The sequence below is a fragment of the Temnothorax curvispinosus genome, unplaced genomic scaffold (genome assembly GCF_003070985.1).
Source record: "Temnothorax curvispinosus isolate PA1 unplaced genomic scaffold, ASM307098v1 QBEX01017163.1, whole genome shotgun sequence".
NCBI classification, from domain to species: domain Eukaryota; kingdom Metazoa; phylum Arthropoda; class Insecta; order Hymenoptera; family Formicidae; genus Temnothorax; species Temnothorax curvispinosus.
The window spans coordinates 88377-100996 of record NW_020226943.1 but is presented as its reverse complement, the minus strand read 5'-3'; the positions used below and the strand labels follow the sequence as shown (position 1 = coordinate 100996).

Sequence of the window (12620 nt, the reverse complement as noted above, 5' to 3'; positions counted from 1 at the left end):
ATATATATATATATATATATATATATATATATATATATATATATATAATTTGCATATGTATTAATAACAACAATAATTCGGTTTTAACATGAATTTTTTTTATTAAGCGGTCTGATAGGTCATGGCATACTTTCTTTATAAACTTTTTGAATTTTTGCAATCTCTTCTAAATTGAAGGAAATATAGTACACGAAAGTGTGCTGTGACGTCATACTTTATATAAGAAATGACGTCATACCTTTTGAAGTTGCCGTCATCAAAGAAACTTTAGCAAGCTATAACTCACAAATTTAGGTTTTTTTTTTAAATTCAAAAAGTACTAAAAATCGGCTTAGATTCTCTACATTAATTATGGATACCGCTTAATAAAAAAAAAATGTTAAAACCAAATTCCACGAATACTTAAACGATACTCAACATAATTCTCTGTCGATATCTTCTATTTATTTAGTGCATCTATATTATAATTAATATATATATAGATAAGAAAATATTTAAACATTTAAAAATATTTGCTATTTTTAAAAATTTTGTCGATAAGTGCATACCTTTTTTAATTCTTTTGAATATATGGGAATAACAAAAATAAAATATTGTTTAAAGAAATTAATAACAAAAATATATAAATGTTAATTTAACTATAGAAATGCTTTGTAATATACTTCTCCACATAAGCTTCTGTATCTCACAACTTCTGTGTATTACCGCCTCTACAGATGGTGGAATTATTTATAATACCAATAAATAATTTCTAGAAAATTCATCAAGATCTTGACGATGATGGCAGAAGATTGGAACAATTGCGCATACTAGCCAAATTAGCAGACCGTATCACTAATGAGATGTTCACTTTATACACGTTGACGATCTTTGCGTATAGTATTGGCATCCTTTTGCCTGACGTCGACGTTGCCAGTCAATCCGAATTACCTCTTCTCTTAAATTTGGAGCTTCCTGTCGACACATAAACACAAAACGCATGTATAAAACGCTATTGACAATGCAATTCGTGCATCTGATTATGTCTGATTGTGGAACGGGTCTACTGAACGTCTTGCTCTTAACTTTGGTAAGTTGCAATGCATGCGAAATGCACTCGTCATAAATGATACACTTATAAACAGCGAGAAAACGATTATTGTTTTCAGACGATATTAATTGGTAATTATAAAATAATCAAATTTTAATCAATTTGATAGACACAATTATCGATCAGCTTTCCGCAATTTAATAACATTTGACACTTTAGTAACACGAATAATATATATAATACATTTTTTAAAGAAAAGGTCAGTGAACGGATATAAGAAGGTAAAAACAAAAAAAGTATAGAACACCATCGATCGATCTATAGAATTTCCGTTTCTTATTTTTGCAATATTGCCGGACTCACTGTACACTTCATTCTGTAGACTGATTTAGATTACTATGTTGGCCACTTTTTTCATTATCGATATCTTATTATGCACTCATACACGCGATCGATTTTTCTAATGTATGACAATTAAGTGCAACATTTAACCAATTTTTTTAAATTTATTATTTTCCGGCTTTATCAGTGATGAGATGTAATAACAGTTATAATTTGATACAAAGGTATTAAAAGTACTTCACAGAAAAGAATATTATACGTCATTTTTAATAATTTTATTTTTTCATTTGCTCTATGCCTTACATCTCATACATTTTACCGAGACCTAAGGGCAAATATAATTTTAGTACGCAATCGCGTACGGTCCACAATGTTTCATATGGTACTCTAAATTATTAAAGCAAATAAGTCGCGCAAATGCGCAGTGAGCGACTCACATGAAAGAAATTCTAAGAAGTTAAGACATTATAACAGTTTAATAACATTTCGTGCACTGTTTGTTGCGCAATTACCTTGTCATTTCCTTTAGCTTTTCTCCTGGAGAATCTCTTTTCTGTTCTTTAGATCTTAAAACTTTTTCAAATATCGCTGTATGTGACTTGATATACGCACTGGATGTACGCACATCGCCGCGTATAGATCATTACTTATTTAAGCAAATTATTCACGAGTGCATTGTCAGCGGAGGAAACGCAAGACCACTCTGTTCGCTCTCTTTTTTTTTAAATTGCAAAAGGTTATTTCTTCTTAGGGTGCACACAGCAGAATAAAAATATTTAATGAGCAACTGCTATTGATCAATTGCTTAACGGAGGTATTTACTTCACAATGCCCCTAGAATTTTTCAGTTCTTACGCAAATTTTCCACAACGCACATCAAACTGTGGTTGGAGAATATCATTTGAGCGAGAGCATATGTTTCTTATACTTCGACGAGAGTGTTTCTATAATAGTAGAATTTGATGCCCCGGCTTGTACATAAACAATATTAGAGAAAAACATTATGACGAGTAGACGTACGATCAATCGCACAGTACAACTCATGCTGATCATGTTCGGTTACTGGCCAGGTATATCATGCGTAGTACTTTACAGAGTGTTTTGGATGATAATGGTAGGAATTACTGAATTCTGTCATTGCCACTACCTCGTAGTGCATTTTCGTTTCCATAACCTTTTCGACTTGATGGATTGTTTGACTAGCTCCTTGGCGTTTATAAAACTGTTCTCTAAGCTCTTCATTTTCTGGTTGAAGCAGCGGTAAGAGACACTTAATAAATTTAACCATTAGAACTTTGTAAAGAAAAGGATAATATCATTCTGAAAATATGCATTAGCTATCTCGAAATACTTGATCGTTTGTAGAAAATTTTTCGAAATCTTGACGATGACGGCAGAAGACTGGAATGATTGCGATAATACTGGCGTCGAGTTGCGCGAAACGGCAAAAAAAGCGAAACTATCGAGTCGTATTGGCAATGGAATAATTATTCTTCAGACAATGGCCACGCTTGCATACGTCATTGGCATTTTCCAGGCGTCGATCGATGTCGACGTCACCGATCAAACGGTTGAACTGCCTCTCATTTTTAAAATGGAATACCCCTTCGTTATAGACACGCAACGCAAGTACAGACTGGTATTAGCTACGCAATTCTTTTCCGTAGTAGTGTGCAGTTGGAGCGCTGGTTTATTCAACGCGTTGTTTCTAACTCTGGTAACCTGCATAAACAAGTATTATATGCAATATATACACAGTAAAAAGTAAAACGTAATTTTAATATTTTTTACATGTCCCTGAAAGTTCACTCTAATTTTTAAATTAAAATGACTCGTTCATCATGTGTTACTTGTTGACAAATTAGAAATGTTAATTAATTGACACTATACTTTACATTTATATTTGTTCTTTTGACTTTATTTTTCAAGTTATATTAACACATAATATTAATTATTTTTTGTTTAATTATGTGTAATAGAAACATTTAATTTTAGGAAATTTAATTGTTTTGTACATCAAAGTTTACGATTATTTGAAAATTTACGTTTAACTTTTGTTTATGTGTTAAAATAACTTTAAGACGTGTTAATTTTTTTAAATAATTGTGTGAAAAGAACACAAAATAACATTTAATTTCTAAATGATATATATAAAGTGTTATGTTATCACGTTGACATAAATGTAACACATAAAAATTAAAAAAAAAAAAATAACATAACTGTTGTATGTTACTTTTATACATTGAAATAATAATCAAATCTTGGTGACACAAGAAAATTTCAGACTGTAAATTCGAGAAAAATTAAATACGTATATCACAGATTCTAATTCGCCAATGTGCATTTTGTAAAAATTATTTCTTATAACACTCCTAGTCTTTATATGTAAAGTAAGCAATTGTAATCACGTTTGATTTATAGACTCTACACGTGGGCAGTCAAATAAACATCCTAATTTGCTGGCTGGGAGAAGTTGGATCTAAAGATATCGAGAAAACGCATGACCGGCATGACTCATTCGTTACTGTCATTACGAAGATTGTTCGGAAGCATCAAAAAATTATTTACCTCTCAGAGAACATTGAAAATCTCTATTCATATATCGCTTTGGTGCAATTCGTATCAAATACGGTGATGATTTGCTCATTAGGATTTCTCGTTGTAACCGTGAGTAAACTTGTTATAATTTTAAATGTAAAAATATATATTCCATTTTAGAGTAAATTACATGAGTTAACTTTTTATGCATTAATCTCTATTATGTATACATACCTGTATCATTTTAATTAATTTATTATTTTTATTTACAACTTTATTCATGCATAAATGTGTTCGTTTTCAATTATGTTCCAACATTGTAGGCAATCGGAAGCCCCGACGCCAGTGAACAAATAACGAGGTCTCTTTTATTTTACGTTGTAACAAGCCTTGAAGCATTTGTATTTTGCTTCGCTGGAGAATATCTGAGTAATAAGGTTAGCAACGGAAGATTACCATGATAATAATAAAAGAGACATGTAGATATTCCTTGCACGAAAAGAACGGTTTTACTGAAGTATCTAAAAATTTATCTTGATACAGAACTGAAAATAATTTTGTTGCACCATCAAAATAATTATGTAGAGCACTCAACTGATTGCCAAAATGCCAAAATTTTTTACACTATTATCATCATACTGATCAACGACCTACTATAATTATTTTGATGGTGCAACAAAATTATTTTCAGTTTTGTATCAAGGTAAATTTTTAGATACTTCAGCAAAACCGTTCTTTCCGTGTGTGTTTGTTATTGAAACTAATATTATAAAGAGCAATACTATAAAATTCTTTCTGTTATTAATTTTATTTTCATAGAGCAAAGCGATCGGAAACGCAGCGTACAATTCCGCTTGGTACGATATGAAAGCTAAAGATAGGCGGGTTCTATTGTTTATAATTTTAAGATCGCAAAGACAATTGCAGTTTACAGCGGGCAAGATGGCTGTCCTCTCCTTAGAATACTTCACAACTGTAAGATACGTACATAATAATTATAAAAAAAAACATCTTAATTAAAACTTTTAAATGTAATGACACAGTTACCTATGTTTCTGTTACCTACAATAATATTTCTGGTATTTAACATACATTTGTACATAGCGAATGATTATTATCGTTTAAAGTAAATCTTTCTAGCATATAAATTTTTTCACATATGTTTTGTTCTTTATCGCTAATAAGGGCAACATTTTTGTAGATCATGAAGGCTTCGGGATCGTATTTATCGGTACTGCTGGCAATGAAATAAGCGCGCCGTAATGTATATCTTTCCTAAATAATAGTCGTCAAGTAACGAACCAAGATCATATCTGTTGATTTCTCTAATTTAGAAAACATATTGGGACAGTATATACATACGTATACATTTATTATCGTATATATATGTATATGTATGTATGTAGGATGTACGTTTATATACACATACACAGTACACACACATAAATATTTTTTAAATTTATACTTCTAGACATCAACATAATATACGTAGTTACTAACTATAAACAGAAAATTTTAACATTGAAGTCATGATATTCTTCTTGCTAGTGTGAGAAAAATTATATGTACTTCTATAGCTTCTGTAGGACACAATTTCTGAACTCTTCAAATATATTTCTGCGCATGTAAACACATTCTACACACTATGCATTTTTGCTTATGCATCTATGCACTTGTTGATTTTTTATAAATATTACCACTATAAATATAAATATTATCCTGCACTAATGCGCTGCAAACTGCCACGCGAGATTTTCGTAACACTTGGAGGGGTTTCTTCGTTGCTTTTCCGCTACTCCAGCGTATGAACTTGAAAACTTTTCCGGAGTGCGCTGAAATATGACTGACCGTCGGACGTGTACGTCGCCACGTTCGCGTTCGCACGAATCATTGCATATTTAAATACACAATTACATCATCGACGTCCAAGGGAAGGAGAGATGACCCTACGTGTTCTCCCTCTTCTTGTATCAATGTTGCGAGAAGCTACGGTAAGCGTGCGCGAGCGAGGGCTGCATGCGGCACGATAAAAATATTTAATGAGATACTCTCATTGGCCGATCATGGTAGAGAGCGCCCATTTGATTACATTGTAGGACTTCCCAGTCTTTATGCAGATATTCTACAATACACATCGAGTCTTCATTGGCAAATGCATTGAGTGACAAAGAGAGAAAAATAGAAAGAGAAAACAGAATTATTTTACCTTCCTGAAAGAGCGTTTGTCCTGTTGCGTTTAAATCAATACTTTCCTTCGCGCAAGAAGCGCGAGAACGAAAAAGAAATAAGGGATTATGACGCGTAAAAGCACAATTAATCGCACGTTAAAATTAATGCTCACTTTATGCGGTATATGGCCAGGCACATCGTGTATTATGATTTGCAGGACATATTGGATTATCGCGTTAGCAACAGATGAAATTTGCCACTACCGTTACCTTTTAATGCATTTGCATTCTAACGATCTTTTTGACTTGATGGACTGTTTCAGTAGTTTTTTAACGCAAGTAAAATTTTCGATTAAGTTGATTATATTTTGGCTTAATGAGCGGTAAGTAATATGTGCTACATAATATATAAATGATTTGTATGTGCATTACTCAAAAATTATTCCATCATTTTCTGTCAATATGGTCTATATTTATAATCAATATATACGTATAGATAAATACAATATTTAACCATTCACAAATATTTACTTTCTGTCTTAAGTTTGTCGATAAGTGTGTTCATCTATTTTTCTTCTCCCGAATGTAAGAAAATAAAAAAAATAAAATATCGTTTAAAAAAATTAAGACAAAAATATATAGATATATTAATATAACTATATGAGTGTTTTGTAATATACTTCTCTAAATATATAAGCTCCTATGTATTATAGTTTCTTCCACAGCCGCGGTGGAATAATGGAATAATTCACGATACCAAATAATTCCTAGAAAATTCATCGAGATCTTGACGATGATGGCAGAAGATTGGAATGATTGCGCTGGCAGCGACATTAACATGCGCGAAACGGTATACAAAGCTAAATTAGCAAACCGTATTACTAACGCGATGTTCACTCTTCACACGTTGACCATCGTTGCATACAGTATCGGCATTTTCTTGGCCGACGTCGACGTCACCAGTCAGTCCGAATTACCTCTTCTCTTAAAGGTGGAGCTTCCTGTCGACATAAATACAAAACGCATGTATAAAACGCTATTGGGCATGCAATTCGTGCATCTCATTATGTCCGGCTGTGGTACGGGTCTACTGAACGCCTTGCTCTTAACTTTGGTAAGTTGCAATGCGTGCGAAATGCACTTGCCATAAATGATACAAGTTGGTAATTATAAAAATAACTGTCAATTAATATCTCAACCAATTAATTATTTTAAAACAATTTTTTTTTCTTGCTGTTTAAACGTATATCATTTCGAATTTCGATATCAATTTGAATAAACACAACGTGCAATTCTTATATTTCAGACTTTACACGTAGGTGGTCAGATGGATATTCTGCGCTGTTGGTTAACCGAGCTCGTACCGAGGGGAAATGAAGAAAGATCTGAATCTGTCGCCGTTGCGACGACTAAAATCATTCGCAAGCATCAACGAATCATTAACTTTTCGGAATACATTGAGGATCTATATACATACATCGCGTTAGTGCAATTCACATTGAACACCGTGCTGATTTGCTCCTTGGGATTTCTTATTGTAACGGCGAGTGAAGACATTAAGTATTACGCATAGTGAACATTACATTCCATAAACTTCGCCGTGCTTTTTTGTTAAAAATAAATTCTTTGCATCTTGTTACATGCATCAGACTAACGTAGACGTTTATGTTTAATTTTAAAGATATAATTATTGCTGTTTCGATATTGTAGGCAATTGGTAGTCCCGACGCAACGGAGCACATAGTGCGGTCTCTTTTATTTTACACCGTAACGAATCTCGAAGCGTTCATATTTTGTTACGCAGGAGAATATTTAAAAAACAAGGTTAGACACGGGACAATAATTATATGATGGTCAATAACGCGGTTATTTGAATTTGTCGAGTTAGAGGACATCGCGCGTCATGACGATTCCTTAACTATTTCTACCTTTCTAGAGCAAAGCCATCGGAAATGCGGCGTACAATTCCACTTGGTACGAAATGAAACCTAAAAACAGTCGTAATTTGATATTCGTGATATTAAGAGCGCAGAAGCAATTGACACTTACAGTCGGAAAAGTAATGGATCTCTCCTTAGAATCTTTTACAAGTGTAAGATTCATACGCAACACACAAAATAATTTTGGACAATAATTGTATACGTAATATATGTATCAAGATATTTTCTACATAAAATTTACCTTTTGTCTATATATATTACAATTCTTCTATACCAATCCGTTAAGTTTGTAAATTTCTTATAGCAATGTTCAAAATGAATTTTTCCTGATAACAAAATTATAATCCTTTAAAATATTAATTTTTATATATAATACAAAAAATTCATACTTTATTATAGATAATGAAAGCTTCGGGATCATATTTGTCAGTATTGCTGGCTATGCAATAAACACATCATATATTTGAAGATTTTTATACAATAGTCCTGAAGCGTATATCATGTAAATATATCTTCAGTGATAGAAACATGATAGAAAATATAGTACAATATATATTTTCATAATATAAAAATGGCCTAGTAAAATATAGTCTAAAATAGTAATGATTTAGATACCTTAAAATAATAATCATTTACAGATAATATGAAAAGATATGTCATTCTTTATGTTGTCACAACACCTTAATAAATCCTCATTTCCCAGAAATCATAAAATTTTATAATACTACATATCCATAACGTCAATAATTAAAATTAAATTAACAAAAAGTATAGCAGCCTGATGTAACTTTTATATTTTCCATGTCAGCTTTATACACATTTGCGTACTTTTTTAGTAAATTGACTAAGAATATTGAATAAAACAATTATAAAATAACTAAATATATACAACACTCGTTACAAAAATGTAACGCTAAAAATTAATTTGCACATACATATAGAAAATACAATATAGAAAGTCTTAATACAATTTAACAGCAATATAATATTTAATCTGTTTAAATATTCATCTACGTAAATTTTGATGATTTACATGTAATCCATCATTTCACGTACATTTTCGGGTACAAATCCGTGCATTTGTTAATCCTAATTATGTGTTTCATCAGTACCAATATTTCTACAACACAAACCCACTTTCAGCTATTACAAATGAAGCAATGTAAAGTTTGTAGTGTTGCACATAGTTATACCCGGCTCTTCATCCTCTAGAGATTAAAACTTTCCTGAAGCACCGTGGTTACGACTGACCGTCGGATATACATCGCCGTACCTACGTCCGCATGTATCGTTGCATATTTAAAGGGGACAATTCGCGATTGTAGCTTGTACCGGCGCACAAAAGAGAGGGGAAAAAAACCTCATCTATCTTTCCGTTTCTTACATTACATTCATGAAAAACTACGACAAAATGTATTCGCGATCTATACGCTCGGCGGGATAAAAATATTTAATGAGCAACTTCCAATTGCGATCAATTGCCGAAGGTTGAACTTGCTGATTTCTTAGAATATCCAGTTTTCTTCACGCAGATATTCTATAATACACGTAGAACTGTCATCGAAACGCGCGCTTTGATCAGAATATATTTCTTCTATCTTTCTTTTACCCCGGAGGATTTTTATTCTGTTATACACATCTTGATGGATTTGCTGTAAACAACGGTGGACAAAAAGAAATAAGAAATTATGGCTCGTAAAAGTACGCTTAACCGCACGTTGAGGTTTATGCTCACTATGTGTGGTATTTGGCCGGGTACACCGTACGTTCTGCTCTGCAGAATATTTTGGGTCGTTTCTTTGACAGTTACTTTATTCTGCCACTATCGTTATTTTCTGACACACGTATATTCTGCCGAAATCTTGGATTTGATGGACTGTCTGTCCAGCTTCCTTGCATATTCCAAAATAATTATCAAATTTATTGTGTTTTGGTTAAATCAGCGGTAAGTAATATAATATAATTTATTATAACGTTTAGAAACATTCGGAAAAAAATGTTACGATTAATATGCACTCATATCAAAGCTCCAACGAAAGATGCTGTAACTCCAGAACCATAATTTTTCAGAAGATTTATTTATACAATAGCTTTCTTCTCAAAAGTAGAATTGTGAGTAATATATTATATTAGCCACAAAACTTTCTTTTTTAATACAATGTACATCACATAGCGATTCGACCGATTTCAGGTGAGAAAATATTGTAAAGCGCTCTCTCACTTAAAAATACAATTGCATCGTACTTTTCATTTTTACCGTCAATATATATTTTATCATATTAATAAATTTATGAGCAAAGATTGTTGGTGAATAAAAAGCATGGACAATTAGTTTGTAATATCCAAAGATAACAAATCTTTAAAGAGACCAATTTACGTGACGGTAATTAAAATTATCTTTAAGATTATCTTACGATTAATGAAAATAATCATCCACAGAAAACTCATCGAAATCTTGGCAGTGATGACGGAAGACTGGAGCGATTGCACTAATAATGACATTAGTATGCGCGAGATAGCACGCAAAGCGAAAATATCGGATCGTATTGCAAATGCGGTCGTCACCCTTCACACGGTGACAATTGTTGCATATTGCATCGGTATCATCCTGGCCGATGCCGATGTCACTGACACTACGAAAGAATTACCTTTAATCAATAAGCTAGAAATTCCTTTCGACATAAACACGCAGTCCACATACAGAATCATTTTAATCGCAGAATTTTTGCTTATGATTCTTTGTGGATGGGCGGCTGGTATAACAAACTCTTTATTATTAACATTGGTAAGTTGAGATTCCATTCTCCACTTCATACAGCCTCATGAGGCTGTATCTAATTAAAAATAATAGTATGCATTTAAAAATTAAATATATGGTTCACAAAATTTTTTATTTATATTGATTTTAATTATATTATTTGGCACGTTGTAAGTTTATCTGATGCACTGCTTAAATATTAATCTCATTCGTGAATTATAATTAATTTCACATGTAATTGTATTTTTATTTTCAGACTTTACATACGGCTGGCCAAATCGAAATTATGCGTCACCGGCTGACGCAACTTGTGTCTCGTAAGAACGAGGGCGAATCAATTGCTATGACTACGAGTAAAATTATTCAAAAACACCAAAAAATTATCAGTTTTTCAAAAAACATTGAAAGTCTTTATTCATATATCGCATTGCTTCAGTTTGTGTCAAACACGATAATGATATGCTCGCTAGGTTTCGTTATAGTAACAGTGAGTAATAGCATTGAATACAAAATTATTGTAATTCTTCAAGTAGTTGCTAATAATATAATATTATTAGATATAAATTTATTTATTTTTAAATATTCTATTACATGTTACATCTGTTCAAGTTTTTCTCGTTTATAAATTCGCTCACTTTTATTATACATATCATAGTAAAAAGTTATAAATATGTAGTTATTTATATTTAATATAACTCGCACATTATTTTTGCACAATATTGCAGGCAATCGGTAGCCCCAATGCGGTAGAACAAATAATGAAATCATTTTTATTTTTCACTATAACAAATCTTGAAGCATTTATATTTTGCTACGCTGGAGAATATTTGAATAATAAGGTTAGTGACAAGACAATATTTATCACAATAATAAAACATTGCGAGTATATAATTGTTTCTTTCATCTCGCATAAAATAAAAAAGAATACTATAAATTGTTTTATTTCCATTTTCATAGAGCAAAGAAATTGGTGTCGCGGCATATAACTGTGAATGGTACGATTTAAAATGTACAGAAAGTCGTCTTCTGTTATTTGTCATATTAAGATCGCAGAAACAGCTGACACTCACAGTAGGAAAGATGATGGATCTCTCCTTAGCATCATTTACAAGCGTAAGATTTATAGTATTTATATACATAAACTTCTCGCCTTTAAAGATGAAGAGAAAAATGAAGGACAAAAAAAGCACATATATTTACTTATTAAAATTAAAAATATTGATTTTTAAAATAAGAGGCAATATTGTTTTAGATCATGAATGCTTCGGGATCATATTTGTCAATGCTGTTGGCGATGCAATAAGCAGTTCCATAATTTTTAAATAATCCCAGAAAACTTGAAGTTATTCGTAAATCACTAGTTACAAAAATACACATTGTAATATAACATATTTTTCTAAATATAATACAAGATAATTATAAAATTTCTTATTTTTCTGTTTAAATCATCGATAATATTTACAGTTAAGGAATATCGTAAACACTTTTCGCTATATGCAACAAATTTGTTTCAATTCTAATTATTAGAAATAAAATAATATAAATTTTTGTCGCGTTAAACTCATTCTTCCCCTTTAGATTTTAAGATTTTTTAAGAGGTCGTAGGCATAATGAATCAGCACATCGTCATATGACGATACGTATGCACGAATCATTACATATTTAAAACAGATCTGCGGTTGTATGACTAACGCTCAAGCGAGGGAAGAATGACCCCATTTTCTTCCCCTCAGACAACAAAAATGACGAATGTATCGTACATGCAACAGAATAAAAATATTTAGTCAATTTTTGTAAAATTGTAAAATTTATCTGTAGACATTTAAAAAACCTATTTTTTAATA

At 31.7% G+C, this 12620-nt stretch overlaps 2 protein-coding genes across 5 annotated transcripts in view; both read left to right on the top strand.

Moving 5' to 3' along the window:
* Positions 1-5549, top strand: part of LOC112467330 (odorant receptor 22c-like) — an 11039-nt gene extending 5490 nt beyond the window's left edge. The window contains exons 1-8 of one of the 4 annotated variants that reach the window (XM_025035924.1): positions 629-1069; positions 1149-1161; positions 1285-2632; positions 2738-3089; positions 3794-4039; positions 4234-4347; positions 4730-4885; positions 5112-5549. In XM_025035924.1, the coding sequence (XP_024891692.1) occupies positions 2376-2632; positions 2738-3089; positions 3794-4039; positions 4234-4347; positions 4730-4885; positions 5112-5162 (1176 nt within the window). In that variant the 5' untranslated portion in view covers positions 629-1069; positions 1149-1161; positions 1285-2375 and the 3' untranslated portion in view covers positions 5163-5549. Of the gene's footprint in view, positions 1-628; positions 1070-1148; positions 2633-2737; positions 3090-3793; positions 4040-4233; positions 4348-4729; positions 4886-5111 lie in introns of those variants that run through there. The other 3 variants (XM_025035926.1, XM_025035923.1, XM_025035927.1) reach the window with 3 other exon arrangements.
* A 93-nt stretch (positions 5550-5642) lies between these two features.
* On the top strand, positions 5643-12147 carry LOC112467336. The gene is given in 11 exon segments (XM_025035933.1): positions 5643-6461; positions 6850-7192; positions 7385-7621; positions 7789-7902; positions 8015-8186; positions 9687-9963; positions 10458-10803; positions 11033-11263; positions 11502-11615; positions 11734-11889; positions 12029-12147. Coding segments are annotated over 11 exon segments (2298 nt in total). The 5' UTR covers positions 5643-6204; the 3' UTR covers positions 12080-12147.
* The last annotated feature ends 473 nt before the right edge of the window (positions 12148-12620 follow it).